Raw genomic sequence first — 27663 nt, 5'->3', positions numbered from 1 at the left:
GACAGGAAACCCTACACCATTTCAGACAAATGTCTGTCCAGTTTCTTCTTAAAAACTTCCAGTGTTGGAGCATTCACCGCTTCTGGAGGCAGGTTATTCCACTGGTTAATTGTTCTAATGGTCAGGAAGTTTCTCTTTAGTTCTAGGTTGCTTCTCTCCTTGACTAGTTTCCATCCGTTGCTTCTTGTCCTGCCTTCGGGCACTTTGGAGAATAGCTTGACTCCCTCTTCTTTGGGGCAGCCCCTGAGATATTGGAACACTGCTATCATGTCCCCCCTCGCCCTTCTCTTCATTAAACTGGACATACCCAATCCCAGCAACCGTTCTTCGTATGTTTTAGCCTCCAGTCCCCTAATCATCTTTGTTGCTCTTCTCTGCACTCTTTCTAGAGTCTCAGCATCTTTTTTACATCGTGGCAAGCAAAACTGGATGCAGTATTCCAAGTGTGGCCTTACCAAGGCAGTGTAAAGTGGTATTAGTACTTCACGTGATCTCGATTCTATCCCTCTGTTGATGCAGCCTAGCACTGTGTTGGCTTTTTTGGCAGCAGCAGCACACGGCTGGCTCCTATTTAAGTGATTTTTCCACTAGCACCTGTATAAAGACATTCTATAGATTACCTCCAGGATAGACATACAATTTTCCTTGGTGTCTACATTGTTGGACTTTTCCAGTGGCAGTGTCCCCACGTCAGAAGGAGGTGAGCTTAACTTTCTTTCTGGGGCAAGAAAAACTTCATAAAAATTCTCCTTTTTAAGTGGAACTCTCTCTCTTTCCTCAAGAATTGGCCCATCAGTTCCAGAGACCCTTCCTGACCGCTATAAGATCCATAGTATTAGCGCCATTTCATAGGCTGTGTACGACACACACACACACACACACACATAGACAAACACACACACACAAAGACATTTCTGCACAGAAATGACTTCACGTTAGGAAAATGTGTGTTTATTGCCATAGTGATTCAAAAAAAAAACACACAACCCTCTGCCGTTGTTTTTATTTTGCTATGGAGACATTGAACGGAGTATCTGCTATCCCGTCGACGCCTTCGTTGGAAGCTAATTGTGGGGCCCAGCTATTGTCCTTGAACACATTTCCAGCACACACCCATCACGTTAATGAAGAAGGCGGAGCAGTGCACGTCTGTGGGTTGACCGGTTTTTTTAGGATATTTATTTATTTATTTAGTTTTATATACCGCCCTATTCCCGAAGGACTCAGGGTGGTTTACAGGGCAAAATTAAAAGACAAAATAAGAGTTAAAATAGAATTAAAATAAGATTAAATAACAATTAGTAGCCCAAAGTTTAAAATTTAAAAGTTTTAAAATTAAAACCCCTCAGTCCAGGCTAGATAAATCAAATAACCAAGTTTTTAGATCCCGGGGAAACGAAAGAAGGTCGGGGGCAGTCCGGAGTTCCACAGGCAGATCGTTCCACAGGGCAGGCGCACCCACAGAGAATGCCCTTCCCCTGGGGATCACCTGCCAGCACTCCCTGACCGGCGGTACCCTAAGGAGGCCCTCCCTGTGGGAGCGCACAGGACGATGGGAAGTTGATGCTGGCAGCAGGTGCTCCCTAAGATAATCCGGAGCCATGCCATTTAGGGCTTTATAGGTCATCACCAGCACCTTGAATCTCACATTACACATCATATGCATCATTGTTTTTCTTCAGACTCTGACATTTGGTCCAGGTGCACAAAACACCATGTCCAGTGGGATGCTGACGTCAACGCGCGAGGCTGATCATTTTGGCCAGCCTGAAATTACAACGGCATCTAATTCTAAAAGTAATAGGAGGCTGGAGACGAAAGCATATAAATTAACGGTTACAGGAGCTGGGTATGTCTAGCCTAATGGGGGGAAAAAGGACCAGGGGTGACATGAGGGGCAGTCTTCCAATATCTCAGGGGCTGCCCCAAAGAAGAGGGAGTCAAGCTATTCTCCAAAGCTCCTGAAGGCAGGACAAGAAGCAACGGATGGAAACCAATCAAGGAGAGAAGCAACCTAGAACTAAGGAGAAACTTCCTGACAGTGAGGACAATTAACCGGTGGAACAGCTTGCCTCCAGCAGTTGTGGGTGCTCCAGCACTGGAGGCTTTTAAGAAGAGACTGGGCAGTCATTTGTCTGGAATGATATAAGGTCTTCTGCTGCTTGAGCAGGGGGTTGGACTAGAAGACCTCCAAGGTCCCTTTCCAACTCTTATTATTCTGTATTCTGTAAGATCTCCTTCAAAACCAGGCAGAGGTCAAGATTATGACCGCCCCTTAAAACCTGGGGGTTAGGGGCAGCCCTAAAAAAAGAGCGCCGGTGAAAAGATTTCCACCCTGAAAAGCGATTGCCTGGACTGCACAGAAATGTGATTATTATTTTTTTTTCCTTTTGTCTCCCCCTTTTAGCCTGTCTCTTGAGTAGGAAAGCCGTGCGGATCTTTTTCCTTGCGGCATCCGAGATCACATTACATTTTGCCTTTGGTGCAAGAGAGATGGGGGAAGTTGCTGGCTTGCAGGAACGGAGGAGAGGGTTACATGTTGCAAAAGGCATTTTTGAACCACACCTCGTCCCTTTTGGCCTTCGCAAACATCCTCCCACCGGACTGGATTTGTTTCTCTGCTAGCCTCGGCCAAAAAGAAAAAACTACGGAGATTCAAGGATGAACGGCTCTGAAACGCCCTCATCCCAGGCAAATGGCTGTCCAAACTCTTCTTAAAAAGCCTCCAGCGATGGAGCACCCACAACTTCTGGGACTGATCGCCTTTGTGTGAGGCAACGCAACGTACAACTAGGAGCCCTCCCTATGCCCACGTAGTCCTCCGCTTACAACAAGGAGACCAACATTCCGGTTTGCTAAGCGAGACAGGGGTTGAGTGAGCTTGGCCTCCCTCTTCTCGCCAAGGTTGCTAAGCAAGTCACTGCCATCGTTAAGTTGGCAACGCAGTTGTTAAGTGAATCTGGCTTTCCCCTTAGACTTTGCTGGGTAGAAGATCGCAAAAAAAGGGATTGGATAACTCCGGGACGCTGCAACGGTCATAAGTATGAGTCAGTTGCCAAGCGTCTGAATTTTGATCATGCACCGTGGAGAGGCTGCAACAGTCGTAAGCGTGAAAAAGAGCCATAGGTCACTTTTCCCAGTGCCTTTGTAACTTTGAAGGGTCACTAAATGAAGCCTCGTAAGTTGAGGACTGCCTGTACTTACATCAGACCCTTTCTGGTGACCACCACACAACCGTGCAGGTGTGTGTGTGTGTGTGTGTGTGTGTGTGTGTGTGTGTCTTCCTAGATGGAGAAACCAGGCATATGCATCGAAGTTCAAACCCAGTCCAAGACCTGTGGTGACCCAGTGGTTAGAATGGAGCATTGCAGGCTAACTCTGCCGACTGCTGGGAGTTCGATCCCGACCGGATGAAGGTTGACTCAGCCTTCCATCCTTCTGAGGTCGGTAAAATGAGGACCCAGATTGTTTTTTTTTGGGGGGGGGGCAAGAGGCTGACCCTGTAAACTGCTTAGAGAGTATACCACTGTGAAGCAGTATATAAGTCTAAGTGTAGTGCATCCATCCATCCTTGGTGTGCACTGGTTAGAATGCAGCATTGTAGGCTAACTGACTGCCCACTGCCAGCAGTTCGATCCTGACTGGCTCAAAGTTGACTCAGCCTTTCATCCTTCCGAGCTCAGTAAAATGAGGAACCAGATTGTTGGGGGGGCAATAGGCTGACTCTGTAAACTGCTGAGAGAGGGCTGTAAAGCACTCTGAAGCTGTATATAAGTGCTAATGCTCTTTCCTTCCTTCCTTCCTTCCTTCCTTCCTTCCTTCCTTCCTTCCTTCCTTCCTTCCTTCCTTCCTTCCTTCCTTCCTTCCTTCGCACTGGTTAGAATGTAGTATTGCAGGCTAGTTCACTGTCACCAGTTCAATCCTGACTGGCTCAAGGATCAAGCAATTCCCTCCTTCTGAGGTCGGTAAAATGAAGACCTGGATTGTTTGGGTGGGTGGGGCGAACAGGCTGACTTTGCAAACCGCTTAGAGAGGGCTGTAAAGCTCTGGGAAGCGGCATATAAGTCTAAGGGCTATTGTTATTAATATTCACACCCCACCCCCAAAAAATTGCTCGAGAAGGAATTGCCATACGGAAGTTGTATATCTCGGCCGCCCGTTTCGACGGGGAGAGGCAGATCAAGGCCACGAAACCTGGCAACCTCCTTCCCCGCCACACAGGTCTTCAACTTGAGAAGGAGAAGCATCGCTTTTTGCCTGCAAGGCTGCTCGTTATGGCGCCTCAGTCCGTAGATCCATCACAAAGTCCATTAGCAAGAGACATGCCAATTTCTTTCTCTGTTCAGCTCTTGCATGCCTGATAAATGCCCGAAGCGCCGGCTTGCACACTCTGCAACAAACCCACAATGCCCAGGACTTCCAAGGCTGTTACTTGTCTGATTGATTTTTTTTAATAGGGTCCCTATCGAACATAAAGGGACGCGGTGGCTCAGTGGGTTAGGACGCTGAGCTCGTCGATCAGATGGTTGGCAGTTTGGCGGGTCGAATCCCGAGTGCCGCGTAACAGAGTGAGCTCCTGTTACTCGTCCCAGCTTCTGCCAACCTAGCAGTTCGAAAGCACGTAAAAAACACAAGTATAAAAATAGGGACCACTACGGTGGGAAGGTAACAGCGTTCCGTGTGCCTTTGGCGTCTAGTCATGCCGGCCACATGACCACAGAGACGTCCTCGGACAAGCGCTGGCTCTTCAGCTTTGAAACGGAGATGAGCACCGGCCCCTAGAGTCGGAAATGACTAGCATGCATGTGCGGGGGAACCTTTACCTTTACCTTATGTATTAACATGTAAACTCGACAGCATGTCGGTTGAAAAATTACTATTGTACGTATGGAAAAAATAAATAATAATAAAAAAAGTGCATGGGAAACAACTGTAAAAATGCTACAAAAGCAAGTCCAAAAAATCGAAACGGTAGACAATAAGAACAACGAATATCAAAACAGTGAAAACAACCGACACAAATTAATATATGCCAAATACAAGGCCAGCTGTTTGCACTGTTGCCACGGAGCTTCCTGAATCATAATTAGTAATTAGTCATTGTAATTAATCTATTACGGCGAAAGTCAGGCTTGCCGATAAACTTAAACCGTCTTTGTAATTTATGTAAAATGCGGGATTCGTTTCTTACAGAGACTCGATTCCTTACTACGGAGAACACAACCCTTCTTTGTGAGTTGTGTACCGGTAATCCTCAACTTGAGACAACAGCGGAGCCCCAAAATTCCCATTGCTAAGCAAGACAATGAAGTGGGGTTTGCCCCCACTTTACGACCGTTCTTGCCTCAGTTCTTAAGTGAATCTGGCTTCCCCATTGACTTTGCTTCTCCGGGTTGCAAAAAGAGAATCACACGAGTAGTTGTAAGTTACTATAGATACATCGGGACACGAACACAGTTTGCGTGGTCACCCTCCTGCCTTTTGCCACACCAGGCTCTTTCTCCGAAGCGACGGGGCTGCAGCTGCTTCCGTAATTTAATTAAATGCACCATGACAGTTTGATCCCTGCCCCTGTTTATCTGGAAGTCCCATTGTTTTCACTCTTGAGGAGCACAGCCAAAAATCACAGCATAGTTTCTGACACCTTTAAAACCCAGAGCGGGGGGGGGGGGGGAGGGAGAGGAAAAGCGTGTGGTAAGGGAAGCGTCTCCCTTGGCTTTTGGACCCTTGAAGTTATCCTTGCGAAGTATCCCGCTAAGCCTAGGTTTGCTGAATCCCAGGTTTATGATTAAACCATCATTTGTTGGGCTTCCCAACATGCCTTCTAGGCTGGAGAGAAGAGATGAATTGGTCTAGAAAGGTGGAGAACTACCTCTGCTGGAAAAGCCAGGGTTGGTTTGAAAAAGCCTGAATATTTATGATGATGATAAGACTTCTCTTTTCAGTGAAGTTCAGGGCCTTTGTGATTTTTTTTTTGTTAACAATATAGCATGGGTTGTCATTCCCATCTCATTTTCCCTTTTCCTTTCTCTTTCCCTTTGCTTCCTTCCTTCCTTCCTTCCTTCCTTCCTTCCTTCCTTCTTTCCTTCCTTCCTTCCTTCTTTCCTTCCTTCCTTCCTTCCTTCTTTCCTTCCTTCCTTCCTTCTTTCCTTCCTTCCTTCCTTTCTTCTTTCCTTCCTTCCTTCCTTCCTTCCTTCTTTCCTTCTTTCCTTCCTTCTTTCCTTCCTTCCTTCCTTCCTTCCTTCTTTCCTTCCTTCCTTCCTTCCTTCCTTCCTTCCTCTCTTTGTCTTTTTCTCTCTTTCTCTCTTTTTTCTATTTTACTCTCTCTCTCTCCCCTTCCCTGCCCTTCGGCTCTCTCTCCAGTTCCTGAAGTTCAACCATGGAAGTATTAATCAGATCTAATTCTGCTTAGCCTTTTGAGATCGGCCAAGGTCAGCCAGAGGCTGCCATTTAATTAGGTGGATAATTATTATTAGATTATGTCATTATTGTGGTTTATTCTCTCTCTCTCTCTCTCTCTCTCTCTCTCACACACACACACACACACACACACACACACACACACACACAAACATTTATAGCTGTGTTCAGTACGATTTAATGTTACAGAAGGCCTATGGATTGCATGCATTTTATTTTACACAACTACTCTGAAGGTTTCAGCCTAGCTTTTACAAACTTTTCGGGTTAGGCAGCGATGTGGTGCGACCCTTTTGGGGGAACGGCGGGAAAGCAGTGTTGCAATAGCAGAAAAGTCTTCATTTTCCTTTTAATGACTGTTTACCCCTTCTCCTGTTCCACTCTACAATTTGTGTGTCTGCCTCTCTCCCTTTCCTCATTCTGCGCTGTGACAATCCCACTTCCCTTCGTTTGCTTCAGAAAATTCCCCCCACCCCCGCCCCACCATCCCAAACTCTAGGGGCTGACATCAAACTAAAAATTGCTTTAGTTGATTTGTCCAGAGGAGATTTTAATGGAAGAGCTCTGATGCCCAGGAACTATCCATTAATGAAATTCTCTTCGTGCGGACCAGAGGGAGGCACGCTTAATGCCAAAGTTCTCAGCTGGTGGGACCAAACACTGGGACTGGAATCACTGTATTAAATGTTCTCCATCTGGGCTCTTGTGGTTGTTGTTGCCAAGTGCTTGGCATGTTAGATAACAATTACCGGAGTTTAATAAGAATTGGCTGGCATCGCGGAGACTTGTGCCCCTGATGGTGTCACTAACAGATCAGATACTTAACTGGAGAGACGGACGCAAAGAAACCAGATGGGAAAACAGATTTCTTAGGTAGGGAAAAAACGTGGAGTGCAACCTAGTCAAAAACTGGGTGATTTGCTTTCAAATCTACGTTGGCGCTTAGCAACCACTTAAATAAATGTTCTCCAGTGTTGAGCTGTCTTCAGCTTGGTCCTTCAAGTCTTCCGACGGCGTTCCCGTCGCTGCCGTAACTGAGACCATCCATCTGGTTGTTCTCTCCTTCTCTTTCCTTCCACCTTCTCCAGCGTTATGGACTTCATAAGACAGTGATGGTGAACCTTTTAGAGACCGAGTGCCCAAACCTTGGTGGAGCAGTGGGCTAATGCCTCCTTAAGTAACACCAGCTGCCTGCAATTAGTGCAGGTTCGAGTCCCACCAGGCTCAAGGTTGACTCAGCCTTCCATCCTTCCGAGGTAGGTAAAATGAGGACCCAGATTGTTGGGGGCAATAAGCTGACTTTGTAATAATGCTGCTTGGGGTGTGTGTGAAAGCCCTAATAAGCAGGTATATACATAGAATGAAGGCTACTGCTAAGCTTGTAAGCCACCCTGAGTCTTCGGAGAAGGGCGGGATATAAATGGAATTAAAAAATAAAATAAAATAAAATAAAAACTGCAACCCAAAACCCACTTATTTATCGCAAAGTGCCAGGGCCGCATCAGCATTGTGGTGCCCTCGGGGTGGGGGGGGGCAGGGAGGTGCCTCTGAGTGCTGCCTCTGTCATGCAAAACCCGGGGGGTGGGGGGCCTTAAAAATGGGCCACCGTGCTGCAAGGCGCAAAAATGGCCGCTGCCACACTGTGGCTTGCACAAGGCGCCGCACCACGTAAGAACGGGGCAGGGCTAGCGAGTATCACGCAGGCACTAATCAACAATGGTTGGTGACCTCTGCTCTACCACCTCTACTCGAGCTTGTTAGTCAGCCGCTTCGTCTCCTGTGTGCTGGGTGGGACTTCTGCTCCGGGCTGCGGTGGTGGCCTGATGGACCTGCTGCTGGCGGTGGTGTCACATGTGCCAACAGAGAGGGCTCTGAGTGCCGCCTCTGGCACTCGTGCCATAGGTTCGCCACCACTGTCATAAGACAATGGAGACTTAGCATCATGGGTCCAGAATATGACTTACAGCCTCGCCTTTTGTGCCTAGGTGACAACTCTAGATTGTTTTGTCCAACTTTGTGTTTGTTTGTTTTCTTGGCTATCCATAGTATTCTCTTCATAGAGTCATCGGACTGGAAGGGACCTTGAAGGTCTTCTAGTTGTCTAGAGAGATTCCCCCAGTCATCCAGGTCATAGTTATCCCAAAGATGCTTTTTTCACGAGGCGACTGGACTTACTTTGAAGACTTTCTTGTTTTTCTTTGAAGACGTTTCGCTTGTCATCCAAGAAGCTTCTCCAGCTCTGACTGGATGGTGGGAAACGGAAAGAAAAATAGATAGGGAAAGATAGACATCATCTATCTCCAGTCTACAACACAGTCCTTTCAGCAGTTCCAAGAAGGCTCCACACACATTTGTACTACTCAGGTGACCCTGAAGACACAGATATGCCTCCAGGTAGCACTGACGCCTTGCTAAAAGGATGCAAATGACCAGCTGTCTGCAAGGAGCATAAATCCTTCCATCCCCCACCCTCCAGTCAGAGCTGAAGAAGCTTCTTGGATGAGGAGCAAAACGTCTTCAAAGAAAAACAAGAAAGTCCAGTTGCCTCGTGAAAAAGCATCTTTGAAGTCTTCTAGCCCAGAGGTCCCCAACCTTTTGGGCACCAGGGACCGGTTCCGTGGAGTAAAGTTTTTCCGTGGACCTGAGGGTGTGTGGTTTTGTGTGCTGCCTGCATCTCATGGATGGGGTTTTGCTTGTTTGTGAGCACCGGTTGCTGGCATGCAACGGACCGGGAGTTGGGGACCCCTGTTCTAATCCAACCGTCTGCTCAAGGCAGGAATCCTTAAACCATGCCAGACAAATGGTTGTCCAATCTTTTCTTGAGAATCTCCAGGGATGGAGCACCCACAAGTCCAGCAGGCAAATTGTTCCACTGATTCCATTGTCAAGAAATTCTTCATTAGCTTCCACCGATTGCTTTTGTCATCTCCAATCCAGAATTGCTATCTTGCTTTTTAGGTTGTTTACAGTTCAAGCCTTTTTTTCCCCTTTTTTTTCCCCTGTTCCACAGGATAGCCCTGACTAGGTTCAGGAATTTCCCTTCCCAACATCTATTTCAACAAAACAGACTGTTCACAAAGGGAAGGAAAAGATAGACAGGTTAGACAAGCAGAGAGGCATAAAGTTTCCGTGTTTCTCCGTGCAAGGGAATTACGCTGAACTAAAAATCCAGCCCACTTAGAGGAAAGATTGTGTTTACTGTCTGAACCAGATTGTGTTTACAAACTGTTTATTTCCTTGGAAGTCATCCCCCACTGAATACAGAAAAAATCAACTGAACTTGCATATATATAAACTTCTTGAGATGACTTTCTTAACCAATAGCGAACACCGGGGAAAACGACATTGTGTTAAATTACAGGAGTTGGGCTGTCAGCCGGGACCTGCTGGTGAAAACCAGCTGCAGTGGTTTATGGCTTAGCAAGTTGTGTGAACCAAGCCAATCTGGGCGTCTTTGAGAAATCATGGTTTAAAAAAAAAACATTGTTAGTGGGATTAAGCAAAGCATGAATCCTGTCCCATCGCCTGCATCTCATAAAATCCCAAGCCAGCTTCCTCAGCTCTGACTGGATGGTGGGGAATGGAAGGATTTATACTGCTTGCAGACAGCTGGTCATTTGCCTTCTTATAGAGAGTCCTTGAGGCCACTTGGAGGTTTATCTGTGTCCTCGGGGTCACCTGAGTGCTGCAAATGGGTGTGGAGACTTCTTTCAGCAGTTCCAAGAAGGCTCCACACCCATTTGCACCACTCAGGTGACCCCGAGGACACAGATAAACTCCCAAGTGGCCTCAACAACTCTCCAAAAGAAGGCAAATGACCAGCTGTCTCCAAGGAGTATAAATCCTTCCATTCCCCACCATCCGGTCAGAGCTGAAGAAGCTTCTTGGATGAGAAGTGAAACAGAGCCTTGGTGGAGCAGTGGGCTAGTGCTTCCTTAAGTAACACCAGCTGCCTGCAATTAGTGCAGGTTCGAGTCCCACCAGGCTCAAGGTTGACTCAGCCTTCCATCCTTCCGAGGTAGGTAAAATGAGGACCCAGATTGTTGGGGGCAATTAAGCTGACTTTGTAATAATGCCGCTTGGGGTGTGTGTGAAAGCCCTAACAAGCAGGCAGATACATAGAATGAAGGCTACTGCTAAGCTTGTAAGCCGCCCTGAGTCTTCGGAGAAGGGCGGGATATAAATGGAATTTTAAAAAAAATCTTCAAAGAAAAACAAGAAAAGTCCAGTTGCCTTGCTTCTCATTTTGATTTAGTTATGTTGTGTGAACCCAGACTGTTATGAACCATGGTCGGTGGCTTATTGCAATGCGTGAACTCACCTCGTTGTGGTTTAATCAGTAAATTATGGTTATTTAGAGCTACAGATATAAATCCAGAGCTGTATTTTAACATGAGGCATGGATCCAGCCAGTGTTCTGCTTTCTCACGACTAAGCCAAGATGTTGCTTGTGTGGAACATCACTCAACGTGTTGTAGCGATGTGATTCAGAGATTAGCAAAAGCATTAAGAGTACTCTTCTTTTCTGGCTTCCTTGTATGTCTGATTGCAAATTGGTTGGAGATGTTGCTGACATACGTGGCCGAATTCACAACATCCAAGCAACTTGTGTCCACTTACGATGCAGATGGAAATTTATTTGGGTTTCACTAACCCAGTGGCTGAATAAGGCTCCATGATAAAAAGGAAGGCGGATATAATAAAGCATGAATATTTTTTAGAAGGGATAGAAAAACAAGGAACACGTGGAAGGATGGCAAAAGGAAATGCATTCTAACAACAACAACAACAACAATAATATAAAAAACAAGAACTGGTGGGATCATAAAATAGAGAAAGTCACAGAAAATGAATAAAGTTAAACTGCTCTGGGACTTCAGAATTCAAACAGACAAGCACCTGCAACATAACACCCCGGACTTAGCAATTGTCGATAAGAAAGACAAAAAAGTCTGGATAGTGGACGTGGCAGTGCCAGGAGACAGCAGACAAGAAAGAACAGGAGAAGATAACAAAATACAAAGACCTACAAATAGAAATACTGTAGAACGACTGGCAAAGGCAAGCAAGGGTGGTACCAATAGTAATAGTCGCCTTGGGTGCAATCCCAAAACAACTGGAGCACCACTTGAACACCATCATCGGCATTGACAAATTCGCCATTAGTCAATTGCAAAAGGCGGCCTTACTAGGAACTGCTTCCATCTTGCGATGAGATCTGTAATACCATCCAACATCCACCTCTGCCTATCCCAGGTCCTTGGTAAGGACTCGGTAGGTAGACAAAAATGCCAAATCAAGTCTGAACATCTGGCTAACTGTGCGATGATCAATAAATAATAATAATGATAATGATAATAATAATAATAATAATAATAATAATAATAATAATGATAATAATAATAAAATAATAATAATAAAATAATAATAATAATAATAATAATAATAATAATAATAATAATAATAATAATAATAATAATAATAATAATAATAATAATAATAATAATAATAGAGTTGGAAGCGACGTCTAGTCCAACTCCTTGCTCAGGCAGGAAACCCTTCTTCCTCTCCTCCTCCTCCTCCTCCTCCCCCCCTTTTATTATACCAAAATAAAAATGTGCCCAGCTCCTTTGCGGTGTGGAGTGTGACGTATGCCAACACAGCTACCCTCTGACACAGCAGTTTGTGTCAACCCAAGTCCCTGTGATCTGTTCCCTGTGTTTTGCAGTCCAAGCCGGCATCTGTAAGCATTGTGGCGGTCGGTCGTTCAGCCAATCCAGCATTCTGGTTTTTCACAGCTTGTCATGCCTTATTATAGAATCACGGCTGGCAATCAAACACACGTTTCTCCTGTGGCCACTCTTTGGGATGAATAGCGTTACTGTTTGGTGACACCTAAGTAGCCCCTTTGTTTCGCCATGAATCAAAACGCTGTGGCGTTCCCTTGAGTCACTGCTGCAAGGTTTAATTATTTCCCCTGAACGTTTGGAAGAAAGGTAGTTTCAATTAAGATTTAACATCTTTGTTCCCTGCAACAGAGCTGAGGAGCAGGAGAAGCTAATAAGGTGGAACGGCTTCTCAAAAGAGAGAGAGAGAGAGAGAGAGAGAGAGAGAGAAAGGGAGGGAAAGAGAGAAAGAGAGAGAAAGAGACGTATACAACATTACCTTTCATGTTTTGCTGCCTGCATTCCCCTGCTTATTAATGCTGCTGGCACATCACTGCTCTTTGCACATGATTTATAAGGAAAGGAAAGAAAAAAAGATTAATACCAGGCTAGAGCAATAAACTCAGAGATGGCTACAAGGGAGATCTGAAGGAACATGCGGATTAATCTTGCATCCTTTTGAAGTTATATTGCTTCTCTTTCTTTCTTTCTTTCTTTCTTTCTTTCTTTCTTTCTTTCTTTCTTTCTTTCTTTCTTTCTTTCTTCCTTCCTTCCTTCCTTCCTTCCTTCCTTCCTTCCTTCCTTCCTTCCTTCTAATTTTCTTTTTTCTCTTTCTTTCTTTCCTTCTTCCTTTCCTTTCCTTTACGATTTTTACAAATAACTCCAGGCAATGAACATACTGTATACTCCTTTCCTCTCGTTTCCCAGCAACAACAACCCTATGAGGTTGGGTTGGGCTGAGAGAGAGGGACTGCCCCAAAGTCTCTCAGCCAGCTTTCATTCCTAAGGTGGGACTAGAATTCACTGTCTCCTGGTGATTGGCCCAAAGTCACCCAGCCGCCTTTCATGTCAAAGGTGGGTCTAGAATTCACAGTCTCCTGGTGATTGGCCCAAAACTGGCTTTCATTCCTAAGGTGGGACTAGAATTCACAGTCTCCTGGTGATTGGCCCAAAATTGACTTTCATTCCTAAGGTGGGACTAGAATTCACAGTCTCCTGATGATTGGCCCAAAACTGGCTTTCATTCCTAAGGTGGGACTAGAATTCACAGTCTCATGGTGATTGGCCCAAAATTGGCTTTCATTCCTAAGGTGGGACTAGAATTCACAGTCTCATGGTGATTGGCCCAAAGTCACCCAGCCGGTTTTCTAGCCTGGTGCCTCAACCACTAGACGAAATCTTGTGTTGGGGCTCCACAAAAATATGGATGTCCAACCTAGGTTGTCCAACAGGACCAAACCACCCACTCTCTTATTGTTTTATTGTTTTTATGTGACAGAAGGCTCAAATCCTTAGCTACATATACTGTGGCTTTCATGCTGATATTGATTTGATTCTTACTGACCCGGAATTTAGCAGGAATAAAATCCAATCTCTTGGGGATTGATTCCATCTCTCTTTAGTCACAGTTCGGAGATGAGCCACCGTGTGAACTGTGTATTTAAATAAATTCTTTTGGAGGGCAATCCATGGCCCAGAGGCAAAGTCACGGAAGCAGTGGTGTTCACAATTGAACTAAGCCATATTATAAGGCAGGGGTCTTCAAACCTGGCCCTTTTATGACTTGTGGACTTCAACTCCCAGAATTCCTCATGCCTGGCTGAGGAATTCTGGGAGTTGAAGTCCACAAGTCATAAAAGGGCCAAGTTTGAAGACCCCCTGTTATAAGGTTTTTGTGTTTCCTGCTAAACTGCATAATAGCTTGGGATCGTGGGTGAATCAGGACAAACTATCCTAGGTTAGCAATTGGGATCCAAATACTAAATTTGAGCAATCAATAACGTTAAACCCAGTTGGGATGCTCCAGACTATTCACATCTGGGGATATTTTCATGGTAGCTACAGGCTAGTCGATCCTTTAGATTCAAACACTGAGTTATTTTTTTATTAGTAGGAGGACCGCAGCCAAATAATAGTGCTGACTTCCCCTTTTTCGTCCGAAACTAATCCAAAAAGCCCACAATGTGTTTCCTAAGAAGTACAAAGGAAGGTTTTATGGCGGAACTGGTGTGTCTAATATACACATGCAAACACACACACACACACACACACACACACACACAAACACATGCTGTTCAAAACTCAAAGGAGAGAAATTAACAGCTCTCCTGTTGTTCTGAGGAATCTTGGTTGATAGCTCCCAACACATTCTCCTGATCGTTTTCTTGAGCAATTGTGGCTCACGTTGCAAGACGTTTCCCCAGAGGGGAAATTTCCAGAGAAATTGAGGATAGAAGCGACGCCTTGAAGCGTGTGGGTGCTTTATATTGAAATATGCAGATTCATCTCCATAGGCCCTTCAACTAACACTCCAAAGATCTTTGAGGATGTTGTTGTTGTTAGCTGCGAAGTCATGTCTGACCCATCGCGACCCTATTGACAACGTTCCTCCAGGCCTTCCTATCCTCTACCATCTTCTGGAGTCCGTTTAAGCTCACGCCTACTGCTTCATCTTTGAGGATAATGGTGGCTAAAGAATGGAACCGCTTGTCTCCATAAATTGTGAGGGCTCCATCACTGGAAGTTTTCAAGAAGAGACTGGACAACCATTTGTCTAAATTGGTACATGGTTTCCTGTCTGAGCAGGGGGTTGGACAAGAAGACCTCCAAGGTCCCTTCCAACTGTGTTACTCTGATGGACACCTTTCTTCATATACCAGTGAGAATGCATGAGGTTTTAAATCTCCTTCATCCTGATTGGCCTGGATTCCTGGGCTGATCATCCCATCTTAAACTAGCCTACAAGGTTATTGTAAGGCTAAAGATTACCTACGGCAACACCTGCGACCGGCGTCAACGTCCCTCCGTCCAGTGCGCTCCCACAGAGAGGGCCTCCTCAGGGTGCCGCCGATCAAAGAATGCCGATTGGTGACCCCCAGGGGGAGAGCGTTCTCTGTGGGCGCGCCAGACCTTTGGAACAGCTTACCGGTTGAGCTCCGGACGGCCCCCGACCTTCGCTCCTTCCGGCGTGATCTTAAAACATTCTTTTTCGAACAAGCTGGCCTGGTCTGACGGGATGGGGTTGGGTTTTTAAAATTAGTTTTTAACTTAATATGTATTGATTTTATGGGCATGATGTTTAATTGGTTTTTAATGGTTTTTTAATTTTTGTATCTGATTTTTATTGTGTATTGCCCTGTTCACCGCCCTGAGTCCTTCGGGAGAAGGGCGGTATAGAAATCAAATTATTAAATTAAATTAAATTAAAGAAGAGAGAGCTTTCCCCAACCTCATTCGAGGCAGGTGGGAAGTTACACACTACGTGTGTTTATTGCTTGTTGCTTCAGGAAGTTGTCTACACTGTTGGGTGGAACAAGGCCATTGTTCGCTGTTCACCCAAACAGCCTCTCCATTGATTTGAAGGGCTCCGTAAAACAAAGGGGAGAAAACCGGCTTTAACAAGCTTTAACCACTAGGTGACATTTCCTGAAGCAAAGTGGGCTGTGTGTGTGTGTGTGTGTGTGTGTGTGTGTGTGTGTGTGTGTGTGTGTGAGAGAGAGAGAGAGAGAGAGAGAGAGAGAGAGAGAGAGAGAGAGATTGGGCTAAAGGGTGCCAGCACTGCAGACGAAATAAAGATAACATGGCATTTAATCAACACAGAGGTTGCAACATTTGCAAGGGTGGGTAGGAAAAAAGAAATATGTCACCCTGATCTTTGTAATCTTTGTAATCAGATGTTGGTGGCCATGGAGTAGTTGCAGGCTGCTTTCCCCCCCCCCTGCTCCCAACCCCCTCCCCCCCAAAAAAGGAGAGGCAAATCTGATGTTTTGATGAACTTATAAAAATACAGTTTCAGTAGAAGAGAAGATATGCGGCTCAGGGTTGAACTACGAAGTTCTTGGGGCTGTCTGAGCTTGGTGGGTTTCTTGGAGACGTTTCATGACCCAACTAGGTAGCATCATCAGTTGTAGAAGGGAATAGGGTTTGTGGAGGAGGAGGAGGATGACTGTGGAGTCCTTGGTGCTGTCTGAGCTTGGTTGTTTTCTTGCAGACGTTTCATGACCCAATCATCAGTTGTAGAAGGGAGTAGGGTTTGAGGAGGACAACAACGACTATGGAGTCCTTGGCGCTCTCTGAGCTTGGTGGTTTTCTTGCAGACGTTTCATGACCCAACTAGGGAACATCATCAGCTGTAGAAAAGAGTAGGGGAGGAGGAGGAGGAGGAGGAGGAGGAGGAGGAGGACAATGACTATGGAGTCCTTGGCACTCTCTGAGCTTGGTGGTTTTCTTGCAGACATTTCATGACCCAACTAGGGAACATCATCAGCTGTAGAAAAGAGTAGGGGAGGAGGAGGAGGAGGAGGAGGAGGAGGAGGAGGAGGAGGACAATGACTATGGAGTCCTTGGCGCTCTCTGAGCTTGGTGGTTTTCTTGCAGACGTTTCATGACCCAACTAGGGAACGTCATCAGTGTTAGAAGGGAGTGGGGTTTGCAGAGACGAAGGTGAGAAAGATTGTGGGGTCCTTGGTGCTCTCTGAGCTTGACTGATTTCTTGCAGACATCTCATTATCCAACCAGGTAACAACATCAGTGCTACTGAGTATGGGGATTGCTCCTTGTTCATATACAGTAGCTTGCCCTACTGGCATGGGTGGAGGTATGGTTTTTCTCCCCGGTTGTTCCTTGACTGGTGCATTGTTTTTGGCTTGATGGCTGGCCTCACTGAAGTGTAAAGTTACTGTCAGCTTCTACGATTCCAAGAACAGAAAGCTTTCACTTCTATAAAACGAAGGATTCTAGTCCTGACGGGTTTATGCTTTACAAAGGGACCATTCCCAAGACATTTTATTTTACAAAGGCTTTTGCACATCCTAAGTTTTCACCGTGCTTTGAGAGCTGGTTTAAAAAAAATGCCCAGAAAGCAAATTATACCAAAAACAGCAATAGGGTAGGGACCGGGACATCTGGCCGATGCTTATAATTATTCACTGTGTCCTTTATTTAAACTTTGCTCAACTCCTACAAACACGCTATTCATTTTACCCTGCGAAGCCAATAAGACGCAGACTGATCCTCGCTTACAATTCTTTCGGATATGCTGACCTTTCACCTCCTGCCCAGTTGCACACGAAAAGAATACAAAGCAATAAAAGGAATGCTTAGAACATTCTGCAATGATTTATTCCCCCCCCCTCCATCTACCACATCTCTTGTAAATTACTTTCTCTTTTACTTTTCTTTTTTTCAATCCGTATCCACGGGAATTTTGTGTTTCACAGTGATGACCGATTGCAAACATACATTGAATTGGCTACTGGACAAGGGTGAACACCATTTATGCTTGTGGATTTAAAACTCATGAACCTAAACGCAGGTAGTCCTTGACTTAACGTTCATAAGAGCCTTGGTGGCGCAGTGGGCTAATGCCTCCTTAAGTAACACCAGCTGCCTGCAATTAGTGCAGGTTCGAGTCCCACCAGGCTCAAGGTTGACTCAGCCTTCCATCCTTCCGAGGTAGGTAAAATGAGGACCCAGATTGTTGGGGGCAATAAGCTGACTTTGTAATAATGCCGCTTGGGGGGGGCGAAAGCCCTAATAAGTAGGCATATACATAGAACAAAGGCTATTGCTAAGCTTGTAAGCCGCCCTGAATCTTCGGAGAAGGGCGGGATATAAATGGAATTAAAATTTAAAAAAAAAAATTAGTGACCATTCAAAATTACGACGGCACTGGAAAAAGAGACTCGTGACCGTTTCGCACACTTAGGAACGTTTGCAACATCCCCCGTGGCCAGGTGATCAAAATTAAGACTCTTGGCAACCGACTCGTATTTAGGACGGTTGCAATGATCCCCTTTTGCAGACCTTCTGACAAGCAAAGTCCATGGGGAAGCCAATCCCAAGGGGATCAGTCTGAGCGTTTCCGGTTACAAAGAACTGGTCCAAGAAACTACGAAAGTGGGCAAAGATTGCAGTGGCGTAATTAACCCGGCTTCTGCTCCCTTGGTTGGGAAAGTGTCAGCTGTGGCGCTTGACAAATAACGTTCTCCTTGTCTTTGTGCATCTTTTTTATCCAGGTGCCCGTGGTTGACCAGAGCCATCTCGCCAGCTGTTCCACTCTACAATGGGCTCGTTTTCCTGTTTGTGCTTGCAAACTTCAGTATGGCCACCTTTATGGACCCAGGAGTCTTCCCACGAGGTAAATCGGGAAGAGGGGAGTTTCAGAAGGAAAGAAGGCCTACCCTCCCATTTCTTGTAAAATACCTAGCAAATAAATGCTGACGACTTTGTAGGTGTCGCTACACGTCCTCGATGAAAGCAAACACGAATCTTCACCAGGAACGTGTGACAAAACGGAAGATGCTTTATTCAGCTCCAATGCACATAAAGTGAAAACAAAGTCAGCGTTGGGAGCTAATCACTCCCATCCCACGGATGGGGCTTTGATTGTTTCTGCAGACCGGTTGCTGGCGTGCCGCGGCCCGGTGTCAGTCCACGGACCGGGGGTTGGGGACCCCTGCTTTAGATTTCCTCTAAACTTATTTGGTGGCTTCTATGTGTCTCTAGATTTCCTCATCTCCTTCTTGTGGTACACGCTAGCCGAGTCCATGCTCAGGGCTTGAGTGTGCTCTTCATTCCTTGGATGCTTTTGTTCTCCTTTCGCAATTTGTGATTGTTGTGGCCGGGGGTGACTCAGAGTCTTGTCAGCTGTGTGGAAGTGTTCGGGGGGGGGGGGGCTGCTGTTCTTTGCCGGGTTTGGGATTGGCAGATGTACACGTAAACAGTCTTGTCAAATCTGAGTTGGAATATGTTTTCACGGGAACACAGCCCAAGATACAACAAGGATTGATTGGGCTGAAGAAGTAAGACCTGGGTGTCTGGCTTCGCACAACCGCAAAGTTAAAAATGACCAGCTGGAATACAATTGGACCCCACACCCGCCCACAACCAGATCATCCAGTGATGCTGATGGTTAGACATTTGAGGCAGATGAAAAAAGCTATAGTAGTCCTTGAGCTAAAGCAGGGGTAGGCAACCTTGGTTCTTTTATGACTCGTGGATTTCAACTCCCAGAATTCCTGAGCCAGCCACACTGAGGGGAAAGGGAGAGGTTTCCATGCTGAGCCATGATGGCTCAGGAATTCTGGGAGTTGAAGTCCACCAGTCATGAAGAGGCCATAGTTCCCTCATGCTGGCTCAGGAATTCTGGGAGTTGGAGTCCACCAGTCATAAAAGAGCCAAGGTTGCCTACCCCTGAGCTAAACAATCCATTTAATTTTTTGGAGTTACAACATCGCTGAAATAAGTGGCTTGTGACTGCTTTTCACACTTATGACTGTTGCAGCATTAGCAACACTATTCTTTAGTGGCCTCCCCATGGACTTTGCTTGTTAGAAAGTCGCAAAAGGGGAATCATGTGACCCTGGGACACTGCGAGGGTCATAAATACGAGTCAGTGGCCACAGGAGGATGCTGTAACAGTCGTGTGAAAAAACAGTCACTTTTCTCAGTGACGTTGTAACCTCAGACGGCCACTACACAAGCTGCTGTCTGGTCTCACTGTTTCTTTGTGTTAGCTGACGAAGACGAGGATAAAGATGATGACTTCCGAGCCCCACTCTATAAGAACGTGGAGATCAAAGGAATCCAAGTTCGGATGAAATGGTGCGCCACCTGCCACTTTTACCGCCCTCCGCGCTGCTCCCATTGCAGCGTTTGCGACAACTGTGTTGAGGTAAGAGCATGTGTGACCTGCCTTTAGGGAACAGAGCTGTAGCTTGCTGCCACTAAACACGATCCCTTGAGCATTGCTTTTATAGTAAAGGCAATACAAGAGGAGGAGGAGGAGGAGGACGAAGAGGAGGAGGAGGAGGAAGAAGAGGAAGAAGAAGAAGAAGAAGAAGAAGAAGAAGAAGAAGAAGAAGAAGAAGAAGAAGAAGAAGAAGAAGAAGAAGAAGAAGAAGAAGAAGAAGAAGAAGAAGAAGAAGAAGAAGAGGAGGAGGAGGAGGAGGAGGAGGAGGAGGAGGAGGAGAGGAGGGGGACGATGAGGACTGTGGGGTCCTCAGTGCTCTCTGACATTGGTTGGTTTTTTTGCAGATAGACACATAGATTAGCACTGATGAGGTTACCTAGTTTGGGTAATGAAACGTCTGCAAGAAAACAAGCAGGCTCAGAGAGCACCAAGGACCCCACAGTCCTTCCTTCCTTCCTTCCTTCCTTCCTTCCTTCCTTCCTTCCTTCCTTCCTTCCTTCCTTCCTTCCTTCCTTCCTTCCTTCCTTCCTTCCTCCCTAAATTCAATTCCTTTTAGCACTGATGGTGTTACCTAGTTTGGGTAATGAAACATCTGCAAGAAAACAAGCAGGCTCAGGGCACCTAGGACCCCATAGTCCGTCCTTCCTTCCTTCCTCCCTCCCTCCCTTCCTCCCTCCCTCCCTTCCTCCCTCCTCTCCATAAATCCCTTTCGGCATTGATGATGTTACCTAGTTTGGGTAATGAAACATCTTGCAAGAAAAGCACCCAGCTCAGAGAGCACCAAGGACCCCTCATTTCAGCCGTGAGCTACAAATATTCTCCTTTATTGGTATACCCAGATGAGCATCAATCTAGACCAAGATGAATATCATACCAACAGAGAAGAAGTGATACCCCAATCAAGGAACTGCCAAACAAGCTAACACCCAAACCACATCTGGCACCTCCCAAGTCCCCTTTCCCCCAGGCGAGGCGATTTTGGCCACCTTGGCAGAAGAACAAAGTCTTTTAAAACCATTTTCTGACATAGTCAGTTGTGCAGTTAAAAAAAAGGAGACGAGAATTAACTCTGGACAGAGAAATTCATGAAAAGGACTCAGCCAGAGCAGAACACCTCTTCATTAGAGGGACGGCTAGGGTGAAGGTTAGCGAGGAGAATTTATTGGCTGAGAAGACAGTAGGGTTTTATGTCATGGCGGCAGTCTTTTATTGAGCAGGACGTTTATTGCCAGGAAATCCTCTTTGTCATACATATATCCCTTAAACGTGTGCTCTCTCTCGCCCTCTCTCTCACACACATACATAACCTCCACTGGGAAGTAAGGGGAAAGAAGGCAGGGGGGGAAGGAGGGGGAGGAATTAATTAGCTCTGATTTAAACTTTTTTGAAGGACATATTTATATGTATTTACATGTAACAGAGTAGGTATATACATAGGTTGTAGCATATTTATATGTGTGCTGTGTATGTCTACACCTTGAGAGCAGGCAACAGAATTTCATTTTTAATGTGTGCCAGTGTGCCCACAGTAAAAAATGACAATAAAAGTTACCTGTCTCTCTATCTCTATCTCTATCTCTATCTCTATCTCTATCTCTATCTCTATCTCTATCTCTATCTCTATCTCTATCTCTATCTATCTATCTATCTATCTATCTATCTATCTAATCTATCTATCTCTGTATCTATATCTATCTATCTATATCTATCTCTGTCTGTCTATCTCTATCTCTGTCGATCTCTATATCTATCTGTCTATATTTCTATCTATCTATCTATCTATCTATCTATCTATCTATCTATCTATCTATCTATTTATCTATCTGTATCTATATCTATTTATCTATATCTATCTCTGTCTGTCTATCTCTATCTCTGTCGATCTCTATCTCTATCTATCTATCTATCATCTATCTATCTATCTATCTATCTATCTATCTATCTATCTATCTATCTATCTATCTATCTATCTATCTATCTATCTATCTACATTGCTCAGAGTAACTCCATGTGTCTTTCTTGAGTCTTGGGGCCTGACGGGTTGATAGTGTTGTTGTGATTGTAATTATTATGGTTCCCATTATTCCTGAGCTAATGCCTATGTGTACGGCAAGTTATGCCCGCATTATCCCACTCTCTCTCCTATTGTCTCCCCAGGATTTTGATCACCACTGCCCTTGGGTTAATAACTGTATCGGACGACGCAACTACCGCTATTTCTTCCTTTTCTTGCTATCTTTAAGTGCCCACATGGTTGGCGTCTTCACCTTCGGGCTTATCTATGTCTTACACCACGCTGAAAAAGTGGGCGTGGCCCACACTGCTGTTACGTATCCTCCTCGTGTGGTCCTCTTGGGTTCAACCGGTTGCCCCCATCCTGCCAGACCGATCTCAGCACCCCCCCCCGAAAGCAGTTCTTTCTGCCATATGTCAATGCTGTAAACATTGACATGTTTTTGCCCTGACAATATAAGAGGCAGCCTTTTGCTTTAACTGTTGGGTTTCGAATCACAAAAGGGAGGAATGCAACCCGGATGTTTTTGACAAGATAAGGGATAGCCACTTCAGAAGGGAAGTGAAGCTTTGTGTGTTAAATTAATTGGTAAATGTGATTCGTGACGTGTAAATAAGGGAGGAAAAATCTGTATGATGTGGTGTGTCAAGGGGAGGAGAATTCAGATTCTGGCATCCATCCATGAGTGCCGATGCTCCGTTCTGCTCTTTATAGACTTTTTAGAATAAATAATCATGCAGTGTTCTTTGATGTGTCTTTTTAATTGGAACCATGACACCATACTTCAGTGCCCGTGGCACAATAATCTGCAGGGTTTCCTTAACGTCAGCCTTCAGGATGACAGTCATGTGTATCACTGGGCTTTTTTTCATCCCAGTGATTGGTCTGACTGCGTTCCACATTGTTTTGGTGGCCCGAGGACGTACGACCAACGAGCAGGTAGGACGGCTTTCGATCTGCCCTCTTTCTCTGCTTCCGGGATCGCTTGTTCACGTTGTTCCCTGCACCATCAGAGCAGCTGATGGCGACAACGACGACAACAACAATAATAAAAATAAAAATAAAATGTCAATTTCAAAAGGCGGCTTTACTGGGAACTGCTTCCATTGACTGTGTGAATAACAATAATGGTAATAGTAATAATGATAATAATAATAAAATGTCAATTGCAAAAGGCAGCCGTACTAGGAACTGCTTCCATCCTGCAATGATATCAGTAACACCGTCAAACATCCACACCTGCCTATCCCAGGTTCTTGGCAAGGACTGGATAGGTAGACAAAAAATGCCAGACTGAGTCTGAACATCTAGCCAACTGTGTGTTGAGTAGTAGTAGTAGTAGTAATAGTAATGATGATGATGATGATGATGCATAGCAGGTGAGTGTCAGCCCTATACCAGGAGGACCAGAGAGGAAATACAATCAGATCCGCGAATTCTACTTTATTCTAAAGCTAATTGACAGAACCTTGCAAATCTGAAAGTACAGGCAGTCCCTCGGCGTACAACCGTTTGTTTAGTGACAAATTTACAACGGCACTGAAAAAAGTGACTTCAGACGGTTTTTCACGATTACAACCGTGGCAGCATCACGTGATCAAAATCCGCATGCTTGGCCAACTGGGCTCATATTTATGACAGTTGCAGAGTCCCGGGGTCATCTGATCCCCTTTAGCAACCTTCTGACCAGTGAATTCCACGAGGGAAGCCAGATTAGCTTAACAACCGTGTTGCTAGCTGAACGACCGCAGTGAAGCCCTTGACAGGTGTGGCCACAAAGGGGGCAAAGCTTGCTTAATCGTAATCATAATAGTAGAGTTGGAAGGGACCTTGGAGGTCACCTAGTCCAACCCCCTGCTCAGGCAGGAAACCCTATACCATTTCAGACAAATGGCTGTCCAGTCTCTTCTTAAAAACTTCCAGTGTTGGAGCATTCATGGCTTCTGGAGTCAGGTTGTTCCACTGGTTAATTGTTCTAACTGTCAGGAAATTTCTCCTTAGTTCCAGGTTGCTTCTCTTCTTGACTAGTTTCCATCTGTTGCTTCTTGTCCTGCCTTCGGGCACTTTGGAGAACAGCTTGACTCCCTCTTCTTTGGGGCAGCCCCTGAGATATTGGAATGCTGCTATCATGTCTTGCTTAACAACAAAAAATTGGGACTCAATTGTGGTCAGGAATCCAGGGCTACCTGTGCAATCCTGTTCCCACCCCCATTCTCTTCTACAGGGAGGGTCCCTTCTGGATCTCCTGCCCCATCCAGTATCCATCTGTGGGCTGTGCTGCCTTTTATCTGACTCTTCAAGCAGCAAGTCCTCCCTCTGTCTCCCAAGGCCTTTCTCAGCCTAACGGTTGCTTCCCTCCCTCCCTCCCTTTTTCAAACTGCCCTCCTTGTTTTAATTCCAGGTGACGGGTAAGTTCCGTGGAGGAGTCAATCCTTTTACTCAAGGGTGCTGTGGGAATGTGGAACATGTCCTCTGCAGCCCCCTGGCTCCTAGGTAAGATGTCAGGAGGAACGCAGAAGATTGATGGTTAACCAGCGCTGGGTTGCCTGTCCCTTTTGTGGGTGTGAGAGCTTGGGGGGGCTGGGCGAGCAGGTCTTCGCGGATTTATTGATTCTATTTTGCAAGCAGAATCAAATTATAGATGGCAGGTGTTCACCTCTGCCTTGGACCCCTTGATGTGTTAACATGCGATCCTGGCCACACGTGACTTCCATCGCCCACGAAGCCGCTGTTGCCGGTCTTTCACACCAAAATGGCATTCATTCCTTCAGATTATCCGTCCTAGTCAATTATCCGTTTTACTGCTAGGTGCTCTTATGTTATTTCTTTAGAAGCACTCCTAACCTCCTCTCTTACTCACTCCTTAAGTGCCCGTTCCTTTATGTAAGCCATTTGCAGATGTTCACCGTTGATGGTCTACGGCCCTCGTGATGTTTTCCATCGGTTGTATCTTTTAACGCAAAGCGTGCAAGTTTCAAGCTCCGGTGATCTTGCAGGTACATTGTGGATCCCAAGAAGAAGGAGATGGTCAGTGTGAAGCCACCGTTCCTGAGGCCGGATCTAAAGGAGCGACAGATCACCGTCAAAATAAGCGACAATGGTGTCCAAGCCAACCTTATCCAGAGCAAGGTGAAGCATTCTTAAGAGCTTTCCTCTATCTGGGATCCACCCATATAGAGATCTGGTTTCCATATTTTCCCGGTGAAAGATTTCCATAAAAAAAATCTACCTACATTTGGCTGAATTCATAAAGCATGCTTTTTTAAGCCCCAAGGGGTTAAGTGACTTGCAACTCGCTGCGGTTTATGCAACCTATTGAGCCAAAGCCAAACAAGCTAAGTTACAGCCTAGCATGATCGGTGAATCCGTTCCCGTCCAGGCTGAAATCAAAGTTAGTCATTTATTTCAGGTTTCAGTCACTGCAAAGCAAAAATTCTAGGAGGGGCCAGATTTATGTATTCATTCGTATTTGATTGTTTGTATCCCACCTTTATTGTTTTTATAAATAACTCGAGATGATGAACATACATAATACTCCTTCCTCTTCCTATGTTCCCGTCAACAACAATTCTGTGAGGTCAGGTGGGCTGAGAGAGACGGATTGGCTCAAAGGCACCTGGCTGGCTTTCATGCCTAAGGCGGGACTAGAACTCCCAGTCTCCGGGTGATTGGCTCAAAGACGCCCAGCTGGCTTTCATACTTAAGGCAGGACTAGAACTCCCAGTCTCCTGGTGATTGGCTCAAAGTTACCCAGCTGGCTTTCATGCCTAAGGCGGGACTAGAACTCCCAGTCTCTGGGTGATTGGCTCAAAGACGCCCAGCTGGCTTTCATACTTAAGGCAGGACTAGAACTCACAGTCTCCTGGTGATTGGCTCAAAGTTACCCAGCTGGCTTTCATGCCTAAGGCGGGACTAGAACTCCCAGTCTCTGGGTGATTGGCTCAAAGACGCCCAGCTGGCTTTCATACTTAAGGCAGGACTAGAACTCACTGTCTCCTGGTGATTGGCTCAAAGTTACCCAGCTGGCTTTCATGCCTAAGGCGGGACTAGAAATCTCCGTCTCCTGGTGACTGGCTCAAAGTCACCCAGCTGGCTTTCATACTTAAGGCAGGACTAGAACTCACTGTCTCCTGGTGATTGGCTCAAAGTCACCCATCTGGCTTTCATGCCTAAGGCGGGACTAGAACTCACAGTCGTCTGGTGATTGGCCCAAAGTCACCCAGCTGGCTTTCATACTTAAGGCAGGACTAGAACTCACAGTCTCCTGGTGATTGGCTCAAAGTCACCCAGCTGGCTTTCATGCCTAAGGCGGGACTAGGACTCCCCGTCTCCTGGTGATTGGCTCAAAGTCACCCAGCTGGCTTTCATGCCTAAGGCAGGATTAGAACTCATGCTCTGGTTTCTAGCCTGATGCCTTACCCACTAGGTCAAACTGACTGCTAGCAGAGCTTCTTAGACTGCATTAAGCAAAGATTTGTTTAACCGTGGTTTGCTGAACAAGCCTCGACTGGATGGGTTCAGGCCACGTATTAAGCCATAAAGTAGAATAAGCAAAACACGGCGGCTGTTTTCATACCCTGGCTAAAATCAAACTAAACTAACACAATGGGTGAAAACCACTGTTATCCTGCACAGCCTGTAGAGACATGGGGGGCGGGGGTGGGGGCAATGCATGTTTTTAAGGGTTAGAGTAGTCCACAACACTTAACCTTGTTCCATGATTGTTTTCAGTCTAAAATTAGCCTAGAAGGGCTGGATGAAAAAAACATGGATATACAACCTCCACTTCCGCCCAAAGGTGATTCCAGTAAATACAGCGAACTGGGAAGCAGCGAAGGTACGAGATTTGATATTTTCTTTTTTTTAAAAAAAAATCGAGTGAATGTATGAATTTCCCCGTTTTCCTTTTTTTTTCCTCCAAATCAGGTGAAGGTGTGAACTTCTCTCTTTTAGAAAAACTTCCTTTCTCGAGGAACGTTCACGATTGGTTGAGCCCGTGATGCAGAAACCGTTGGATTCATAGAAGCTAAGCCGTAGTTTGTTTAACTACGGTTTACTGACTAAACCACCGTTGACTGGATCCGTATAACAACCCGTCGGCTAAGATTTGAAAAAATTCGGGAGCTGGGTTTACATAGCCAAGCCGTAGACAAGCAAGCCATATTATGGGTTATGGGAAATTCCATCCTGGTTTGGGCTTGCCGTAAACCATGGCTTGTTTCCTTTTTTGTTTTCCAGAAAGCAGCCTTTCTCCCAAACTTATCAGCCCTCCCACCCCTGCCATGTACAAATACCGCCCTGCTTTCAGCAACAACTCGAAAGTCCACTATCATGGAACATCTGAGCAGGTAAGATGGCAAGGCTGCAGACCGAATCTCAGCTTTGACCGAACTAAACGGAGCGGCCAACTTCAAACCAGCTTGAAATGTTTTCTGCCTCTTCCTGGGGTCAAAATAAAACTTTCAGTGGAACGATAACGTTCTCAACTAGGTCTTTTCTTTTTTATTTTTATTAAAGAGTTTTACAAAAACAAGATTTTACAATATATCCCCAAATCCCTCCCACCCCAAACCCGCCCACTTCCCCCCCCCTTCCCAGAGCTAAATACAGGATTATAGTTACAATAATCATATTCTAAATAAAAATCATGC

The 27663-nt window shown here is 45.6% G+C and overlaps 1 protein-coding gene across 2 annotated transcripts in view; it reads left to right on the top strand.

Annotated features, from left to right (window-relative positions):
- The window catches only part of ZDHHC8 (zDHHC palmitoyltransferase 8), a 63119-nt gene that overhangs the window by 21584 nt on the left and 13872 nt on the right, over nucleotides 1-27663 (top strand). For both annotated transcript variants that reach the window (XR_014027901.1, XM_081339035.1), the window contains exons 2-9: nucleotides 18323-18444; nucleotides 19823-19980; nucleotides 22156-22328; nucleotides 22849-22951; nucleotides 24414-24505; nucleotides 25009-25141; nucleotides 26744-26849; nucleotides 27251-27360. Coding sequence is in view for 1 of the 2 variants with exons in the window: in XM_081339035.1 (XP_081195161.1) it covers nucleotides 18323-18444; nucleotides 19823-19980; nucleotides 22156-22328; nucleotides 22849-22951; nucleotides 24414-24505; nucleotides 25009-25141; nucleotides 26744-26849; nucleotides 27251-27360 (997 nt within the window). In the remaining variant the exon portion in view is untranslated. The remainder of the gene's footprint in view (nucleotides 1-18322; nucleotides 18445-19822; nucleotides 19981-22155; nucleotides 22329-22848; nucleotides 22952-24413; nucleotides 24506-25008; nucleotides 25142-26743; nucleotides 26850-27250; nucleotides 27361-27663) is intronic.

Source organism: Vipera berus, assembly GCF_964194415.1.
Source record: "Vipera berus genome assembly, chromosome: 14".
Classification (NCBI taxonomy): Eukaryota; Metazoa; Chordata; class Lepidosauria; order Squamata; family Viperidae; genus Vipera; species Vipera berus.
The sequence above is the reverse complement of the archived record's forward strand: the minus strand, read 5'-3'. Positions and strand labels throughout refer to the sequence as shown.